Source organism: Podarcis liolepis, assembly GCF_965112155.1.
Source record: "Podarcis liolepis genome assembly, chromosome: 7".
NCBI lineage: Eukaryota > Metazoa > Chordata > Lepidosauria > Squamata > Lacertidae > Podarcis > Podarcis liolepis.
Genome location: NC_139561.1, coordinates 87,509,038 through 87,530,000, shown reverse-complemented (window position 1 = coordinate 87,530,000; position 20,963 = coordinate 87,509,038). Strand labels below are relative to the sequence as shown.

General features: G+C 47.0%; 1 protein-coding gene and 1 long non-coding RNA gene across 2 annotated transcripts in view; both read left to right on the top strand.

Annotated features, from left to right (window-relative positions):
* The window catches only part of LOC310712747, a 410,683-nt gene that overhangs the window by 242,737 nt on the left and 146,983 nt on the right, over positions 1-20,963 (top strand). The gene's annotated exons all lie outside the window — the stretch shown is intronic.
* Positions 8,095-20,963, top strand: part of LOC310712640 (glucagon receptor-like) — a 49,023-nt gene continuing 36,154 nt past the window's right edge. The window contains exons 1-2 of the mRNA XM_083515909.1: positions 8,095-8,353; positions 18,844-19,024. Of these exons, the coding sequence (XP_083372035.1) occupies positions 18,968-19,024 (57 nt within the window). The 5' untranslated portion in view covers positions 8,095-8,353; positions 18,844-18,967. The remainder of the gene's footprint in view (positions 8,354-18,843; positions 19,025-20,963) is intronic.

Sequence of the window (20,963 nt, the reverse complement as noted above, 5' to 3'; positions counted from 1 at the left end):
ACATTTAGGGTTCACGCACACTGTCATTTAACATGAATTGTAAGCTTCCTATAACTCAGTTAATTAATTTGCCCTTGTCCATAGGACATCTTCCTTTAAATCCCTGCCTCCCCATAGGGGCACTCTTTAATGGAGAGGGTATGAGAAAATATGGATAAAAGGAGGAGAAAATATGGGAAGGCAGGGATTTGGATAACAGATTAATGGAAGAACAGAAAGCTGTTTTGGGGGGACAGGGGGCGGGCTGGTGTGGGGGACTCCCTGGTTCTGAATGGGGTAACTGTGCCCCTGAAGGACCAGGTGCGCAACCTGGGAGTCATTCTGGACTCAGCTGTCCATGGAGGCGCAGGTCAATTCTGTGTCCAGGGCAGCTGTCTCCCAGCTCCGTCTGGTACGCAGGCTGAGACTCTTATCTGCCCGCAGACTGTCTCGCTAGAGTGGTGCATGCTCTGGTTATCTCCCGCTTGGACTACTGCAATGCGCTCCATGTGGGGCTACCTTTGAAGGTGACCCGGAAACTACAATTAATCCAGAATGCGGCAGCTAGACTGGTGACTGGGAGTGGGCGCCGAAACCATATAACATCGGTCTTGAAAGACCTACATTGGCTCCCAGTATGTTTCCGAGCACAATTCAAAGTGTTGGTGCTGACCTTGAAAGCCCTAAACGGCCTCAAAGGCCCAGTATACCTGAAGGAGCGTCTCCACTCCCATTGTTCAGCCCGGACACTGAGGTCCAGCTCCGAGGGCCTTCTGGCGGTTTCCCTGTGCAAGAAGTGAGTTTGCAGGGAACCAGGCAGAGGGCCTTCTTGGTGGTGGCGCCCGCCCTGTGGAATGCCCTCCCATCAGATGTCAAACAAATAAACAACTATCTGACGTTTAGAAGATATCTGAAGGCAGGCCTGTTTAAGGAAGTTTTTAATGACTGATGTTTTAATGTATTTTTAATTTCTTGTTGGAAGCCGCCCAGAGTGGCTGGGGAAACCCAGCCAGATGGGCAGGGTATAAGTAAAAAATTATTATTATTATTATTATTATTATTATTATTATTCCTATCCGCATTAAACTACAATGTAGACGAGCCTGTACAGCAACTCTGTATGATAGGTCATTATTATTTTCTCACAAAGGAGAATGAGAGAGAAACTTACCCAGTGCCCACTATCCATCATAGGTTCTGACCTCCTTCCACACACATTCCCTTGCTATTTTTCCTGCTACTGTTATTATCCACCTGAGGGGTTTTCCCGTCTCTCAGAAATTAAGTGCTGAGGGCTCAGTTCTGCATAGAAGTGAATTATTTCTACCCGGAACCTCAAACTTAATTGCCAAATGTTTAAGGGAGCGAGTTTGGCGGTTGTCTGGTAGAAATGATTTAATTTAAGCCCAAAGTGCAGACGTCATTCGACACAGGGGAGAAAAATTGTTCCACTTATACATTATCGTGTGAGCTTGGATTACGGTTCCGTGGGACTTTGCCCGAAGATGGTTTTCCAGTCTGATTTGATGGTTTTCCGATCCAATTTGAAACATGCAAGCCTAGGAACAAACATCATGCTAAAACAAAGTAGTATTTAATTTAGGTTTTTCTCCCTGATGAGGAAATTGCCCTGACTGTTCCTAACCCAGTTTTCTCTCCTGGGACCTTTTCTGTTACTCCTCAACACTCCTGACATTTCCAAACCCGAGTCCGTAAATAGATGCGAAAGCATCTGCAATTTTGTCATTTTCTGTAAAAACCAGCCATTTTATTAATGTGTTTACGACTTGTGCTTCACGTCGTTTACTCCCTCAAGAGTGTTCCCTGACTCTGCAGTTCTGCCGCCCGTCTTTAGGCTTCCCGTTCTGCTCCTTTGAGTTTCTTCCTTCTCAAACTTTCCTCAAAACGTGACGCTCATTTTCTGACTAGTATGCCACGGAGGTGGGAAACATTCATAGGCTGAATACATTGGAAGATGATTAAGAAACTTGTTCCGATTGTTGCAAAGAATCCTCGGAAGATCTTTTGTTCCGGGGTGGGCGAAGTTACCCCAAAAGAAGCACGACTTGTGTGTGTCCCCCCCAACACCCTATACATCCCATTGACATAGTAGAGCAGGCATCCCCAACCTTTGGCCCTCCAGATGTTTTGGACTACAATTCCCATCATCCCTGACCACTGGTCCTGTTAGCTAGGGATCATGGGAATTGTAGTCCCAAAACATATGGAGGGCCAAGGTTGCCTATGCCTGCTATAGAGTAACATCTGTGATCCCTGGGAGCTCTCCAGGGTCCTGCAGCTCCTGCTATCTGACACAGGCTACTCAATTCCCTGAAATCTGCTGCTGGCTTGCATACATGTTCTGTTCATGAACCATTACTCTGACTTTGTAGGCTTGATCCATCCTGGTATAAGGCACACTGCTACTCTAGCCCCAGTGCAGAGCCCAGCATTATTACTTTAGAGTAAAGCTCTCTGGGTGGTGACTCCACCCTTCTCAGGGCTTTTCTGTTTCTTGCATCCAACTGCAGCCTAGATCTCACTGACAAGAACTGGCTCTGTGGGTCTTGGTTTTTATCTCTCGGCAGCAGTGCTGAAGCTTCGCTGGCAGATAGCGACACTGCCGGCCCTGGAGACCCAGATGCTATACTGCAATTCTGGGCCTCATCAATAGGAGTATAGCATCTAGAGCAAGGGAAGTAATAGTGCCACTGTATTCTGCTCTGGTCAGACCTCACCTGGAGTACTGTGTCCAGTTCTGGGCACCACAGTTCAAGAAGGACACTGACAAACTGGAACGTGTCCAGAGGAGGGCAACCAAAATGGTCAAAGGCCTGGAAACGATGCCTTATGAGGAACGGCTAAGGGAGCTGGGCATGTTTAGCCTGGAGAAGAGGAGGTTAAGGGGTGATATGATAGCCATGTTCAAATATATAAAAGGATGTCACATAGAGGAGGGAGAAAGGTTGTTTTCTGCTGCTCCAGAGAAGCGGACACGGAGCAATGGAGCCAAACTACAAGAAAGAAGATTCCACGTAAACATTAGGAAGAACTTCCTGACAGTAAGAGCTGTTTGACAGTGGAATTTGCTGCCAAGGAGTGTGGTGGAGTCTCCTACTTTGGAGGTCTTTAAGCAGAGGCTTGACAACCATATGTCAGGAGTGGTCTGATGGTGTTTCCTGCTTGGCAGGGGATTGGACTTGATGGCCCTTGTGGTCTCTTCCAACTCTATGATTCTATGATTCTATGATTCTATGAAAGCGAGAGAGGGAGGTTTCTCCATTCAGTAAACCCTTTCAAGGGCCAACTCCTTTTCATCGTTGGTTGCCATTTATTAATCCGCAGCAGTTCCTAGACAGATAAAGGGCCTGGGATGTGCCTTTCAGACAGCCCTCTGGTAGCTAGGGATCATGGGAGTTGTAGGCCAAAACACAGGGCCATCTTACCCATAGAGGCTAGTGGCGCAGGGTGCCAGGGCGCGAAGTTCTGAAGGGCGCCAGGGAAGAGGCAGAGGCTGGACACGGCGCCTCCCGGTATCAGCTTGCCGCCCTCGCCTGCCTCCGCCATGCCGTGCCAAAGCAGCGCCATGTCTGGAGCCTCCACCTGCCGTAGCCACCATGGCACGAAGCAGCCAGCTGAGCTGGGAGCCGCCATGTCCAGCCTCTGCCTCTTCCCCGCCGGAGGAGCTGCCCTCCAGCCGCTGCCAGCCTCCTCCAGCCCCGGCAGTGCCGTCTTCCCTAAAAAAAGTCCGGCAACTCTGGGAAAGTGGGGGGGGGGGCGCCGCCAGAGGGATCTTCACACCAGGGAGCAGGATATACTTCTGCCAAAACACAGATAACATCAATATGCTCATGAGCCAGCTAAATCCTGAAGACAAAAGGCCTTTAAGCCAGTGTGGTGTAGTGGTTAAGAGCAGTAGTCTCGTAATCTGGGGAACCGGGTTCGCTTCCCCGCTCCTCCACATGCAGCTGCTGGGTGACCTTGGGCCAGTCACACTTCTTTGAAGTCTCTCAGCCCCACTCACCTCACAGAGTGTTTGTTGTGGGGGAGGAACGGAAAGGAGACTGTGAGCCGCTTTGAGACTCCTTAAAGGGAGTGAAAGGCGGGATAGCAAATCCAAACTACTCCTCCTCCTCTTCTTCTTCTTCTTCTTCTTCTTCTTCTTCTTCTTCTTCTTCTGATGTTCAACAACTACACTGGGCAGAATACAGTATGTACAATATGTACCTCGGGTTACATATGCTTCAGGTTACAGACTCCGCTAACCCAGAAATATTACCTCGGGTTAAGAACTTTGCTTCAGGATGAGAACAGAAATCGTGCTCTGGCGGCGCGGCGGCAGCAGGAGGCCCCATTAGCTAAAGTGGTGCTTCAGGTTAAGAACGGACCTCCAGAACGAATTAAGTACTTAACCTGAGGTACCACTGTATACGGGAAATAGAAGGGGAAGAAATGTTCCATGATCACTGCAGATGGTGACAGCAGCCACGAAATTAAAAGACGCCTGCTTCCTGGGAGAAAAGCAGTGACAAACCTAGACAACATCTTAAAAAGCTGAGACATCACCTTGCCAACAAAGGCCCATATAGTTAAAGCTATGGTTTTCCCAGTAGTGATGTATGGAAGTGAGAGCTGGACCATAAAGAAGGCTGATCGCCGAAGAATGGATGCTTTTGAATTATGGTGCTGGAGGAGACTCTTGAGAGTCCCATGGACTGCAAGAAGATCAAATCCATCCATTCTTAAGGAAATCAGCCCTGAGTGCTCACTGGAAGGACAGATCCTGAAGCTGAGGCTCCAAGACTTTGGCCGCCTCATGAGAAGAGAAGACTCCCTGGAAAAGATGTTGGGAAAGATGGAGGGCACAAGGAGAAGGGGACGACAGAGGACGAGATGGTGGGACAGTGTTCTCAAAGCTACCAGCATGAGTTTGACCAAACTGCGGGAGGCAGTGGAAGACAGGAGTGCCTGGCGTGCTCTGGTCCAGGGGGTCAACAAAGAGTTGGACACAACTAAACGACTAAACAACAACAACAACAACTGCATGGGAACGAAGAAATATGTATCGAACGAGGAAATGTCTGGTCTCCCAGCAGCTTGGAAATACTTGAATAAGCTAAGGAACATTCGTTAGGGCTCCAATACAGTGCTTGGGATCCTCATCTGGTGTATTTTCATTACAAGATCACAAATGGCGCGAAACATCCGGTATTTTGTCATGAGCCTCTGTTACAAGTTTCTCTCTTACTTCAGAGCATCCAGCACTATGAGATATTAAAGTTGGCAGTTCTAGAATAAGGACATTGATTCAAATGGTGGTCTAATGGCATAAAGCCCTAAAATGTACCTACTCATCTCGTCTTTTGTAAAAACATGAAATATTAGATCTGGACCATAAAGAAGGCTGATCGCCGAAGAACTGATGCTTTTGAATTCTGGTGCTGGAGGAGACTCTTGAGAGTCCCATGGACTGCAAGAAGATCAAACCTCTCCATTCTGAAGGAAATCAGCCCTGAGTGCTCACTGGAAGGACAGATCGTGAAGCTGAGGCTCCAATACTTTGGCCACCTCATGAGAAGAGAAGACTCCCTGGAAAAGACCCTGATGCTGGGAAAGATGGAGGGCACAAGGAGAAGGGGACGACAGAGGAGGAGATGGTGGGACAGTGTTCTCGAAGATACCAGCATGAGTTTGACCAAACTGCGGGGGGCAGTGGAAGACAGGAGTGCCTGGGATGCTCTGGTCCAGGGGGTCACGAAGAGTCGGACATGACTAAACGACTAAACAACAACAACAACACGTGATGCTTAATTGTATATTTCTGAAAACATCTGGAGGGCTACAGGTTGGGGATGCATGTAGTAGAGAATAGCAAATTCATTATGGTTTAAACTTTTATGAACTAGAGCTCCATGCCAACAGATGTGTGGATTGCTACCCTCAGCAAGTGTAATACAATATACAAGTTGTGGGTATGAAAAAAACAACCCATAAACAGTGGGTCCAAATTACTGGTCTGTGTGACTGTTCAGTGTTCAACTTAATTAATAAAATAAAAGCACAGTAAATATTAACAAGGGCTGGAATTGGTGAAAGCCTAATCATCCTAACTTTGCTACATTAATTGACACTTGTAGTGGAAAAGCAAACCATCGTCTAGGTTCAAGCCTGAGCGAACAGAATCAAACTTCCTGATTAGGTGTCACAAGAGTCTTTCAACGAATGGGCAACACAGCTGGCTCCTCTGGATGTTATTGCCAGAAAATCCTGGCCATCTCTGATGAAAAATAGACACAGTCGGAGTATATGGGAGGGGTTAGGATTTAATGCAAGATTGGTTTTTCATTTGCCACCGCTGCAGTTGAGCAGCAGGAATAGCCTAGTTACTAAGAAAGGGATGAGTTCTGATTTAAAAGTTAAATTATTATTATTTTTAAGTCGCCCAGATATAATACCATGCCCGGTGCTTAATTTGAACCCCTTAGCCAACCCCTTAGCCAACTTCGAAAGCTAAGGCTTAGGTCCTGGATAGCATTGCCAAAAAATTTAAACCATACTCTAATTTAAACATAGCCAGACCTTCCTTACCTGAATTTTGCCTGTATCGCCCAGCCTCCTAGGCTGCCATCCATGCTAACGATCCTAATTTTGAGAGCACAGTGCCCAATTAAAAAGTGCTGTCCTTTCATGCTCATTATAGCTGGGCACCCTTTAATGGCCCAGTACAGTTATATACGGGACGTGGGTGGCACTGTGGGTTAAACCACAGAGCCTAGAACTTGCCGATCAGAAGGTTGGCGGTTCGAATCCCCGCGACGGGGAGAGCTCCCATTGCTCGGTCCCTGCTCCTGCCCACCTAGCAGTTCAAAAGCATGTCAAAGTGCAAGTAGATAAATAGGTACCACTCCAGCAGGAAGGTGAACAGCATTTCCGTGCGCTGCTCTGGTTTGCCAGAAGTGGCTTAGTCATGCTGGCCACATGACCCGGAAGCTGTATGCCGGCTCCCTCAGCCAATAAAGCGAGATGAGCGCCGCAACCCCAGAGTCGGTCACGACTGGACCTAATGGTCAGGGGTCCCTTTACCTTTACCTTACAGTTATACACAATCAGATAACACTCATCACTGGGCAACTGTTGGGGGAAAACTTCAATTTTAATTGCTGGTTTTGAATCTCTTCTGATGTGTTCTAATTACTGCTTTTAACTAGTTTGTTTTTATTGCTCTGTATTTTATAACGATGTTTTTAAATATCGTAAGCCGCCTTGAACCCCAGCTTTGGAGGAAGGTGGAAAATATAAGTACATTAAATCGGTGTAACTTGCAATAATCACACAACCCTTTTGATGATCTTACAGATGTACCTCTTCTAAGACAAAGATAAGATGGCGAGTGGCTTTAATAAAACCATTTTCTCTTTGAATTGTTGTTTGCAGCTAAAAAAGAAGAAGGGAAAATAAAATCCAAAATTCTGCCATTGTATCATTTAAATCAGGGGTCAGCAAACTTTTCCAGCAGGGGGCCGGTCCACTGTCCCTCACACCTTGTGAGGGGCTGGACAATATTTTGAAAAATAATAATAAATGAAGGAATTCCTATGCCCCACAAATAACCCAGAGATGCATTTTAAATAAAAGGACACATTCTACTTGTGTAAAAACACGCTGATTCCTGGACCATCCGCGGGCCGGATTGAGAAGGCGATTGGGCTGGATCCGGCCCCCGGGCCCTGGTTTCCCTACCCATGATTTACATCGTTTTTGTGCACCGCTCTTAGGGAAACACTGCAAAAAATAAAAATAAAAAACGTCGTTGCTATTTCCATAGGACTTTGAAGAGTGCCAAATGTTTTGTCATCATTTCCCCTGCTTTCTTTCTTTCTTTTTTATTTTCTCCCCCTGCCCTTTGCAAAGCAAACATCCCTAGCCTGCATCTCCAGCAATGGTAAACACAACAGAGCAATAAGGTTTCCCCTGGACGCCACTCATCCCCCCCCCCCCTTCCACTGCTGCTGCCTCAAAGTTGCTGGACGAGGCCTGGATTGCGTGTGCGTCTCTGGATGAGGCCCCCACTCCTCACTTCCAAGGGGCACGGTGCGCAGTCAAGCCCTGGGGAGGGCATGGAGCACATCCCACGGTCCCCAGAGAGGAAGAGAAGTCGAGAGGAGCAGCCCACCTTCCTGCAACGATGCTTCTTCGCCCCCATGCCTTTCCTCCCAGCAGCTGTCTCCTCTCCCTCCCCGCTCTTGAATCACCCACTCCTCCCGGCTTGACAAGGCGTCTTTTAACTCCAGAGCATCAGCAGAGAGGACTGCCAGATGCGCTGGGCTGCGGCTGGATGGCAGAGGAACCAGGAAGCAATCGCTCACCTTAACAGGTAAGCCTGCCTGCTTTTCATCCTGGTAAACAGAGAGGCGGTTTGGGTTCTCTGGGGTTCTCCTTCCAGCAACAGGGTCCCGGGACTCTGTCCCTTCTGCTTTCTCGTTTGCTGGTCTGGGATCCTGTAGTTTAGAGAGGAGGCAACTGGAATAATGACACTGGAATGCATGGAGGCTAAATGTTGGATGGTTCGGGACTGTTGCAGGAATGTATGTATAGGTTGGGGGGGTTGCCCCTCCAGCAGATATCATGCACATGTAGCCCACTACCAAAACCAGCACAATCGCTTTTGGGACTTTTGTGATTTGTCCCCACAAAACACTTCATCACAGTTTCTTCCTATCTATTCAAAGGGCCTTTGCTGCACGATACCAAATGTAAGAATTCACTGATAAATGCATCTATGTACTGGCTCACTGGGAAAACTTCAGAAATTCATATAGACATGTGAGCTCAGCTGCTCAGCAGCCCCTCTGCCTGAGTGATAATCCCTGGCATCCTGATACCTGAGGGCCAGACAGGTAGCCATTCCAGAAATAACAAACCCAGATGAAGACAAAAGGGTGTGATTAACTTGGCTGGGAAACAGGGAAATGTAAAATCTCTTTTGCTTCACTTGATGGGTGTTTGGTGGACGGCAAGGAGAACTATGGGGCAGGGTCCAGGATGCTCAGATTACGGCCACCAGACCTCCCCTTTCATGATGTAACCGTGATGTATGAGTGATGTAGTTTGGGGGCAGTTACAGATAGGTAGCCATGTTGGTCTGCCATAGTCAAAATAAAAAATTCCTTCCAGTAGCACCTTAAAGACCAATTAAGTTAGTTCTTGGTATGAGCTTTCGTGTGCATGCACACTTCTTCAGATACACAGTAGTTTGGGGGGTGTAACATGGGGATGAGCAGCTAATAAAAGTTTGGGGGCTCTTTTGTTTGGGGCTTCCATCTTGTTCCAACTGGTGGCAGGTGGGAGTCCTGTCGCGACAGTCTTCAATCAAGACCAAGCCTACTGGCTGCTGTTTTGCTCTGGTATTCCTGGCTGGTGTCCTTGTTTCTTTGTCCAAGGGAGCCCTCAGATTTCTCCGTTAACAGGACAAATAAAAGAAAGTTCTTCTTCGCTCAGTGCAGAGTTAAACTGTGGAACTCTCTGCCCCAGGAAGGAGCGAGGGACACTAATTAGGATGGCTTTAAAAGAGAATTAGATAAATTCATAGAGAAGAAAGCTAGCAGTGGCTATGAGCCACAAGAACGATGCTCTGATCCCAACAGTCAGAGGCAGCAATACTCCTGAATACCAGTCACTGGAGGGGAGAGGGTCTTGTGTTTGAATCCTGCCTTTGAAACCTCAATTACTTATTACTACTGCTTGTGGCACTGTGGGTTAAACCACAGAGCCTAGGACTTGCCAATCAGAAGGTCAGCGGTTCGAATCCCCGCGACGGGGTGAACTCCCGTTGCTCGGTCCCTGCTCCTGCCAACCTAGCAGTTCGAAAGCACACCAGTGCAAGTAGATAATTAGGTACCGCTCCGGTGGGAAAGTAAACGGCATTTCCGTGCGCTGCTCTGGTTCGCCAGAAGTGGCTTAGTTGTGCTGGCCACATGACCTGGAAGCTGTACGCCGGCTCCCTCGGCCAGTAAAGCGAGATGAGTGCCGCAACCCCAGAGTCGGCCACGACTGGACCTAACGGTCAGGGCTCCCTTTACCTTTACCTTACTGCTTAAATAAGGTGATGTTTTAAAAAAATTTGAGTTTCTGCCCTGTTTTGGGTTTGTTTGAAACGTTAAAACCTCAATTCTTAATACTACTGCTTGATTCTCTCAAATAGGGCTATGTTTAAAACTTGTCATTGAGGTTTTCATACCTTTTTTGTAAACTCGAGGAAGCATTTTCAGCCCGGCTCTTGAGCTTGTTTGATATCACTTAAAATCTTACAATTTCTTCATTTCCTTCTGAGGTAACTGATTAGTTCAGTGAAACGAGTTTTGTAGCCGGCATCTCGTTAGGTTTCTGTTTAATTCTAGTTTATTTTTTTGTTATTCGATAGTCGATTACTTCTCGTTTCAGGGATTTTCACGAGATTTTCTTTTGTTCTGTGTAATTTCTTGGTTCCGTGGCTGTCTTTTTTTCACTGAATGCTGCCCTTGGCCTGATTCAGCACCCCCTCCTTCTGTTCTCATGTTAGTTCTTTGCTGCAGACCAGTGTTTCCCAAACTTGCGTCTCTTAACTGTTTTTGGACTACAACTCCCATCATCTTTAGTTAGCAGGACCAGCAGTCAGGGATGATGGGAAATGTAGTTCAAAAACAGTTGGAGACTCAAGTCTGGGAAAGTCTGCTCTAGACCAGCTGGGTTTCTTTAGAAAGGCCGTTTCGGTGTGGGGTTGCCAACTTTCTTGAAGCCAGCTGTTCCTATGCCTTGAGCTGCAGCAACTTCATTTCACAGGTCGTAAAGAGAGATTTGATCTTCTCTATGGCCTGAAAGCGGGTGGCGTTGTGGGTTAAACCGCAGAGCCTAGGGATTGCCGATCGGAAGGTCGGCGGTTCGAATCCCCGCGACGGGGTGAGCTCCCGTTGATCGGTCCCTGCTCCTGCCAACCTAGCAGTTCGAAAGCACGTCAAAGTGCAAATAGATAAATAGGTACCACTCTGGCGGGAAGGTAAACAGCGTTTCCGTGCGCTGCTCTGGTTTGCCAGAAGCGGCTTGGTCATGCTGGCCACATGACCCAGAAGCTGTACACTGGCTCCCTCGGCCAGTAAAGCGAGATGAGCGCTGCAACCCCAGAGTCAGTCACGACTGGACCTAATGGTCAGGGGTCCCTTTACCTTTAACTTATGGCCTGAAAGGTTTCTGAAGATTGATTAGAGCAGGCATAGGCAAACTCAGCCCTCCAGATGTTTTTGGGACTACAGCTCCCATCATCCCTGACCACTGGTCCTGTTAGCTAGGGATGATGGGAGTTGTAATCCCAAAACATCTGGAGGGCCAAGTTTGTCTATGCCTGAATTAGAGAAAGAAGAAGATGTGCCCCCCCCCCTTGATTGGCAAGCAATCTTTTGTTTTGTGTAGCAGAGGAAATAAAATTTTGGGAGGAGGGTGTGAAATTACCCCTGATTGGTTGCCAGGCGGAAGGTGCTTTGGGCAGCTTTCATGTTCCAAAATGTTGTCTAGCCCCTGAAGATTTCAAATAGGCACTGCATTGATATTGACAGATGGACACAAGTTTCAAAACTCCTTTGGATGACAACCTTTGGGTGCCTTCCAGCTCTGAAATTCTGTGATTTAATGAAAAAGTTTCAGGGACCAACTAGAACACAAGAATGGCATCTTTGCTATGACCCTGACTTTGATCCTAGAATTTGGAAATAAGTCCTGTTGATTTCTGTTGGGCTTCTCAATACTGAAGGGGCAACCAAGGCGGTTTTGGGTGGGGGTGTCAAAGGGAAGGCCACAACTTTTATTTATTTTTTTAAATTAATATGTGGGAAATGTCTTTAGCAGCAGCTGGTTCTGATAGTATATGAACAGTGGAAGCTTTTCATAGAATATAAAACTAAGGGACTTGGCTGAGATGGCAAGGTTGAGGTGTTTAATTAGAGAAAAAGTATTACAGTGGTGCCTCGCAAGACGAAAAGAATCCGTTCTGTGATTCTCTTTGTCTAGCAGTTTTTTCGTCTTGCGAAGCAAGCCCATTGACGGATTAGCGGATTAGCGCTATTAGTGGCTTTTAGCGTCTTATCTGCTGATCGGATCAGCTGATAAGCGGCTTAGTGGCTTAGAAAAAGGGGGGGAGGAAAAAAAACCAGCAGGAACTCGCAAGACATTGTCGTCTTGCGAAGCAAGCCCATAGGAGATTCGTTTTGCGAAGCACCTCCAAAACGGAAAACTCTTTTGTCTAGCGTGTTTTCCGTCTTGCGAGGCATTCGTCTTGCGGGGCACCACTGTACTGACATTTATTAAGGATTGGAAATTTCTTGTGGACTTTTTGTTAGAAGGAGAAAATGAAGTTGAAGGTGGAAAAATACTGGTTTATAGAAGACAGAATGGCTGGATCTTATGGCCTGAATACTATATTTAGCTGCAGGACAAAGAGCTGGAAGTCCTTCCCTCTTTCTTTTTCCCCCTCTTTCCTCTTTTGCTTTGTCTCTCCTTTGGTCTTCCTTTTCCTTTTCTCTTTTCTGCCTTCGTTTTTTTAAAAACATTAAGTAGCTGTTTTATATCAGTGTATTATAAAAATATTCTTTGTAATGGGCATTCATTTTTGTATATCTCTGAATAACTGTCAATGAATAAATAAATTAAGAAAGAAGTAGCAGCTTTGCACAGAACGAAGAAAAGCATTTCCATCAAAGGATATCTTTGTGAAGCCAACTGCTATTAAAGGCAGAGGAGCAGCGACAAGGAAAAGAGTTGGCAACCCTATGCGAGGGGGAGCAGCTATGTGTCCTTAGGACTGAAAATATGCCACATTTTCTCGCAAGCTAAGGCTTGCTTCTGAGTAAAACTGCTGAGGACCGCAGGATCATTTCCTTTCGTTCTGTTTGGTTTTGCAGATTATCTCCACGTAAAAGAAAGGGCACAGGGCTGTTTCTGATACTTATAATATCCTGGTTTCTGGCCAGGCCGTCTCTGCTTCTTTTAATCAAATAAAAAGGTATTTTTATTTAGTTTATACATGAGGATGAGCAGGCAGACCAGGTCTGCGTCAGAAGCCCAGGGAGCGGGAAGGGAGAGAGGAGGATGAGGGAAGCGGGGAGAAGAGATCGGTGGCAAAGTCCTGGTTTGGGATAAAAAAATTCCTTCCAGTAGCACCTTAAAGACCAACTAAGTTAGTTCTTGGTATGAGCTTTCGTGTGCATGCACACTTCTTCAGATACACTGAAACAGAAGTTGCCAGATCCTTCTATATAGTGAGAAGGTGGGGAGGGGTGTTACTCAGAAGGGTGGTGGGAATGGGAGATTGGTAGATAGGTGAGATGAGCCTGTTGACGACTCTTAACGACTGCAATAGGTCTTACAGGAAAAGGCAAGGGGTGAGAAGGTGAGAAATGGCTTAGTCATGTATAATGAGATAAGAATCCAATGTCTCTGTTCAGACCAGGTCTCTCCATGGTTTTAAGTTTGGTAATGAGTTGCAATTCAGCAGCTTCTCTTTCCAGTCTATTTCTGAAATTCCTTTGTAGTAAAACAGCTGGTTTGGGATGTTACGGAAATTACGGGGGGGGGCACATCTTTAAAGTTAAATATTACAAATATTATGCCTGAATATATCCTTCCAACTTGACAGCTCAGGGAAGTTACCTAGCTTTAAAAATAATATAAAATCATCTCCTTTCCCAGTTCCCCCCATTCCAAAGCTATTTTCCCCTGGCAAAAGGACTCCAGGAAGTTCTCAGAGGTGACAATTGCTGGGCACATTGTTAGCCAAAGGAAGCCAAATCTCATCACCTGACTCGCCTCAGGCTCCAGACATGCAAAGGAACTTCTATTGTACTTTTGGGTGGTGGGTACTTAAGACATACAGTGGTGCCTCGCAAGACGAAAAGAATCCGTTCTGTGATTCTCTTCTTCTAGCGGTTTTTTTCGTCTTGCGAAGCAAGCCCATTGAAGGATTAGCGGATTAGTGCTATTAGCGGCTTTTAGAGGCTTTTAGAGGCTTTTAGAGGCTTTTAGAGGCTTATCTGCTGATCGGATCAGCTGATAAGCGGCTTAGCGGCTTAGAAAAAGGGGGGGGGAACCAGCAGGAACTCGCAAGACATTTTCGTCTTGCGAAGCAAGCCCATAGGAGATTCGTTTTGCGAAGCACCTCCAAAACGGAAAACTCTTTCGTCTAGCGAGTTTTCCGTCTTGTGAGGCATTCGTCTTGCGGGGCACCACTGTATTTGCCTATGCTCATCTTATACCCGAGTCTTGCCCTGCCATGTCTGCTTATGCTAATCTTGTACCAAGGACTTGTCTGGACATATTTGCCAAGGTTAACCCCTCCCCTTCGAACTGTATTCTGGGATGTGGTGGGAAAGTTTTAAAAGTCTTTGTCACCCCATCCTCGGGGTTCAAATTTGCTCTTTGAACCTATTGCGCAATAAACTTTGGTCTACAGCTGTTTGCTCCGGTTGGCTGGACTCCTCCCTTTATTCCACAGGGACCCACGGGCTCTGCCCAACGAGCTGGGTGACTGAGCAGCCTCACACCTAGATTTTTCCCTAACAGGGACAAGAGAGTTTGACCCCCAAAGTTTCCTGATGGAGAACAGAATGACCCTATTTTCATCAGAGGAAGACAGGGTGTGACATCTCTGCATCCGGAAGCTTCTCCCGCCTTTTCATCTCCTGCACACATAGATGTCAAATGCTCACATCCCGTAGCTGTCAACTTTTCTCTTTTCTTGCGAGGAATCCTATTCCTTTTTTCTTTTTCCTTTCTCCTCCTGTGATGAGGCTGCATTTTAATATTGTACTGTTTCAATATTTTAACTGTTGTATTTTAATCTTGTTTTTAAGTTGTATTCATTCAACTTGTTTTTATTATTGCTTGTTAGCCACCCTGAGCCCGGCCTTGGCTGGGGAGGGCGGGGTATAAATAAAAATTATTATTATTATTATTCGGAATAAGGGAATTTCCCTTTAAAAAAGGGAAACGTTACAGCTATGACACATCTACATCAGTCACCAATTGCAACTCTCTCTGCCAAGCCTCCCTCACAGGGTCGTTGTAAAGAAAAAAATGTTTGAAGGAAGGGAAAGTGTACAAGACCGTCAACAGATAAATGGAACAAAATAAAATTTTAAGGGTAAGCTGCCTTGAGTCCCTGATATGAAAAAGGTGGGGAGGAGGAGGAGGAGGAGGAGGAGGAAGAAGAAGAAGAAGAAGAAGAAGAAGAAGAAGAAGAAGAAGAAACTGAGGGAATGATCAGGACCATACCAGCGAGTAAAATCTTATTGAACCTAGTGGGACTTACTTCTGAGTAAAATTGCTTAGGATTGCAGTATAAGGCTCTACAGAGGTGCCTCGCAAGATGAAAAGAATCCGTTCTGTGATTCTCTTCGGCTAGCGGTTTTTTCATCTTGCGAAGCAAGCCCATTGAAGGATTAGCGGATTAGCGCTATTAGCGGCTTTTAGCAGCTTTTAGCGGCTTATCTGCTGATCGGATCAGCTGATAAACAGCTTAGCGGCTTAGAAAAAGGGGGGGGAGGGAAAAAACCAGCAGGAACTCACAAGACATTGTCGTCTTGCAAAGCAAGCCCATAGGAAATTCGTTTTGCGAAGCACCTCCAAAACGGAAAACTCTTTCATCTAGCAAGTTTTCCGTCTTGCGAGGCATCCGTCTTGCGGGGCACCACTGTATTGACAATAATAAACAGACCACACGTTTCCTAAGAAATGGCTGGCTGCTGAAACATTGCAATGCAATCATTTAACGTGGATTGGGGACATTTTCCTTCAAAATTACAAAATTCGTACGCAATCCGCACCATTTCCTTCATTTGCCACAAGTGTTTCGTTTTCAGGATAAACAGGACTCCCGTGTTTTTTTTTACACCTATGCACAGACGCACTACTTGTTCTCCAAGACATGGAGGGGAGCAAAAAAAGGAAAAGCGGGACATTCTGGGGTCAAATCAGAAATTGGCATTGGCTTCTGTAATTGCGGGACTGTCCCTGGGAAATCGGGACACTTGGAGGTTATGAGAGTAAGGCAGTCTCCGCAGGTGCCGGGGACAAGCGGTGAGGCATTGGAAGATGGCACAGCTCTGGTTGTTGTATAGTTGTGTCCGACTCTTCGTGACCCCCTGGACCAGAGCATGCCAGGCCCTCTTGTCTTCCACTGCCTCCCGCAGTTTGGTCAAACTCATGCTGGTAACTTCAAGAACACTATCCAGCCATCTCGTCCTCTGTCGTCCCCTTCTCCTTGTGCCCTCCATCTTTCCCAACAACATTCTCTTCTCATGAGGTGGCCAAAGTCTTGGAGCGTCAGCTTCAGGATCTGTCCTTCCCGTGAGCACTCAGGGCTGATTTCCTTCAGAATGGAGAGGTTTGATCTTCTTGCAGTCCATGGGACTCTCAAGAGTCTCCTCCAGCACCATAATTCAAAAGCATCCATTCTTCGGCGATCAGCCTTCTTGATGGTCCAGCTCTCACTTCCATACATCACTACTGGGAAAACCATAGCTTGAACTATACGGACCTTTGTTGGCAAGGTGATGTCTCTGCTTTTTAAGATGCTGCCTAGGTTTGTCATTGCTTTTCTCCCAAGAAGCAGGCATCTTTTAATTTCGTGGCTGCTGTCACCATCTGCAGTGATCATGGCTCTGATATTGGTGCCCAAATAAGATTCAGTTTCTGGTCAAATCAGCTTCTGTACATGAAACTGGAATGCCAACTTGCCCTTTGCTTCAGGGAGCAAAATGACTTGAACTGGCCTTGTTTGGAATTACAGGGAGAAGATGACACACGACTTGCCTTGTTGTCCCTTCCCTGTTTCCTCTGTCCTGCCGCTGCGTCCCTAATGTGCCCAGCCGGATGAGGCTGGCCCCCTCCTGTATTAAAGTGCATTGCGGAGAAGTGAGCATCGATTTCCAATTTTTACTTCCTCCTGACAGCTTTTAGCCAAGTAAACATCGCTGAGCGCGGAAACAAGACACTGACAGCTTGCGGATAAATGCCCGAGGGCTTCTTTCGCATCCTGAAAAGTGAAAGGAGGGAGGAGAAGCGGAGTGCGGCCCAGTGGTTAGAGTAGCATTCGCCAGCCTGCTTTTGGCTGCTTGGGATCACAGCCAAAGCTGGCGGAGGGCAACTGGTTGGAGGGAGTCAGTCTCTCAAGGCATCTCGCTAAGCACACACTCTTGGCGGGTTCCCGTGAGAACCTTCCGGAACAGCAGCTGACAGAATGGGAAGTCTAGGGCCTATTTTTAGGGCACTTAGTTTTGAGCAGCCCTCTGTGGCCTAGGAATATAGGGGCAAGGGGACTAGGGCTGGAGGGAAATGGATTAGCTGCAGAAAAGGACCCAAAAGGAGCCCAGATTTTGGGAACTGGCAACAGCAGCCTGCATAAACCTCTGCCCAACAGGGGAGTATCGGTTAAATTCCAGGTGACCTATTTATTCTGATCTGTTTGCAGGGAGGTTAGACAAAGCTGAGTCAAGCAAGCATCGTCCCACACTTTCTGGTGTCACTTGTTGTTGTTGTTTATTCGTGTCCGACTCTTTGTGACCCATGGACCAGAGCACGCCAGGCACTCCTGTCTTCCACTGCCTCCCACTGTTTGGTCCAACTCATGCTGGTAGCTTCAAGAACACTATCCAACCATCTCGTCCTCTGTCGTCCCCTTCTCCTTGTGCCCTCCATCTTTCCCAACATCAGGGTCTTTTCCAGGGAGTCTTCTCGTGAGGTGGCCAAAGAATTGGATTCCCAGCTTCAGGATCAGCCGCGTCATCAGCTCTGAATCTACTTGTACTTGTCCTCCGCTCTTCCTCAGTAGCATGTTGGACGCCTTCTGACCTGAGGGGCTCATCTTCCAGCGTCATAACTTTTATATGCCTGTTATCTTTGTCCATGGAGTTTTCATGGCAGGGATACTGGAGTGGCTTGCCGGTTCCTCCTCCAGGTGGATCATGTTTGGTCAAAACTCTCCACTATGACCTGTCCATCTTGGGTGCCCTACTTGGCATAGTTCATAGCTTCTCGGAGTTATTCAAGCCCCTTCACCACGGCAAGGCAGTGATCTATGAAGGGGTCCTTGTTGCTTAAAGGTAAAGGTAAAAGGACCCCTGACCATTAGGTCCAGTCGTGACCGACTGTGGGGTTGCGACGCTCATCTCGCTTTATTGGCCAAAGGAGCCGGCGTACAGCTTCCAGGTCATGTGGCCAGCATTACTAAGCTGCTTCTGGCGAACCAGAGCAGTACACGGAAACGCTGTTTACCTTCCCGCTGGAGTGGTACCTATTTATCTACTTGCACTTTGATGTACTTTCGAACTGCTAGGTTGGCAGGAGCAGGGACCGAGCAACGGGAGCTCACCCTGTCGCGGGGATTTGAACCGCCAACCTTCTGATCGGTGAGTCCTAGGCTCTGTGGTTTAACCCACAGCACCACCTGCGTCCCTTGTCGCTTACCTCGCCACAAAAAAATATTTGGGGGGAGTCTGTTTGTTGAGCCAGAATGTGGATTGAGCACCCCAAATTTGCTAGTATGCGGTTGAATCTCATCTAGAAATCGGAGCTGGCTGGAAAGGCTCTGTGTTTTTTTCTTTTAATTTTTCTTTTAATTGCTTTTTAATTTCAGGTAACAAACCCGTACAAGGAATATGGAGCTTAGTAGTTCTACAGAGAAGAACGTAAAAATGTTTAATAGACTATTGTATTTTAATATTGTCGAAAGCAGCCCAGAGTGGCTGGGGAAAGCCAGATGGGCGGAGTATAAATAATAAATTATTATTATTATTATTATTATTATTATTATTATTATTATTATTATTATTATTTCACCCCCAGAACTCTTCCACCGAACGTGGGTCCAGTGTGGATGGAGGCGGACTCCCACTGCAGAAGGCTGCTAGCCAGAGGAGCCTGAGATGGATGCCCTTCACTGGCCTCGTGTCTGTTCCGCAGCCGAAGCATGCAGGGATCCCTTGATCTCTTCCTTTTGCTTGTCTTGCTCCGAAAGAACGCGCAGGTGAGGCTGGGGGCGAGGAGCAGGGTCTCATCCGCACCCTAATACAGCGGACACTCGGGTTGCGAACATGATCCGTGCGGGGATGCACATTCGCAACCCGCAGCGTGTCAGCATCGCCCTAGAGCCAGTGCACCAACTGGACTCATGCACCTCAACCCCGACTGGGCTAGGCGAGCTGGGAAGCACTGCCAGAGACCTCCTTCTCGCAGGAACAGGTCACAGTGCTGTGGACTCACAGCTTAGAGCTGAGAGCACCGGATTCACTGTCTCAATAATACAGTCGTTGCGCAGCAGAGTTTTGCAGAGTCTTGCAGAGTATAAACCACTCGGAGAGCAGCTCTGTAGAATATCTTCCTTTTATTCTGTAACTACAACTATGATACAAAACTATATACAGAGCTGAATATTCTAAGCATAAATCAATGCTACACTGAGAGTCTGCAGCTGCACTTAGCAGCAATCTTATCTCTAGGATCTCCAACACTCTCACTCTCTCCGATACACTGACTGACTGACTCTCTCTCACACACACACTGATATGTTGCTGGGCAGAATAAGTAGATAGGCAGGACACGCCTCCTCCTCTCTGGAGAGTCAGCAGAGACCATCAGGAGATCATCAGGAGATTCTTGGGTATGGGAGGGGTGAAATCTCCTCACAGAGGTGTATCTGTGTACGAGCGGGTTGCAATTTGGCACTTCTGCACATGCGCAAAGTGCGATTTAGCGCTTCTGTGCATGGGCGATCACTGAAACCCAGAAGTAACATGTTCCGGTACTTCTGGGATTCGGCGGGTCCGTAACCCAAAAAAACGCAACCTGAAGCGTCTGTAACCCGAGGTATGACTGTATCATAGACAGGGCCAGATTTAGGTTTGATGAGGCCCTAAGCTACTGAAGGTTATAAAAATAATAATAATATTTTTTTATTTATACCCTGCCCTTCCTGGTTTAAAAACTGGGCTCAGGGCGGCGAACAGCAAATAGAAAACATTGATGAAAATGTGACTGAAAAACAGCATAAAACAGCATAAAATACAACACAAAATGCAGCATCAATATGAATAAAATTCTAAAATTCAGGGGTCATTTGGGGGGGGGGGGACAAAACAAAAAACCCAGTCAGTAGACATCAAATGATCACCAGGGCTAACTGGCCAAGTTGGTCCTACTAGGGCCAGCAAGGAGACCAGGGAAGAATTTAAATATGGGGTCCCAGAAAGGGTTTCTTCATAGAAGATGAAAGGGGAAAAGGGAATAGAGGATCAGGCTAATTCAAACTGAAGGCCAGGCAGAATAGCTCTGTCTTACAGGCCGTGCGGAAGGAGATCAAGTCCTGCAGGGCCCTAGTCTCATGGGACAGAGCATTCCACCAGGTCGGAGCCATCACTGAAAAGACCCTGGCCCTGGTGGAGGATAGTCCGGCTTCCTTGGGGCCCTTTATATGTCCAGCTGTCCTTTGTCAACAACAAATGGCCGCTGTTTTTTGTGTTGAATATATGCTACAGTACAGTCATACCTCATGTTACATTTGCTTCATGATATGTTTTTTCAAGTTGCATCCCGCGGCAACCCGAAAGTACCGGAAAGGGTTACTTCCGGGTTTCGCTGCTCGCGCATGTGCATAAAATGACTTCACACGCATGCTCGGAAGCGGCGAATCGCGACCTGCGCATGCGCAGACACGCAAACATGGGTTGCGTTCTATTCATGTTGCGAAAGGGGCCTCCGGAACGGATCCCGTTCGCAACCAGAGGTACCACTGTATATGGTAATTTATGGGCCTAATAGGTATCTAAAGCCATTTGCGCATGTTGCCATGGAACCTGTTAAGTTGTGGGTGAACATATCAGACGACACAGCGATTCTTCAAACAGCTCTTGCTTATTCACAGGCCAGAACAGAGCTGAACTGAAGGGTTCAGCCAGCCTGCTTATATA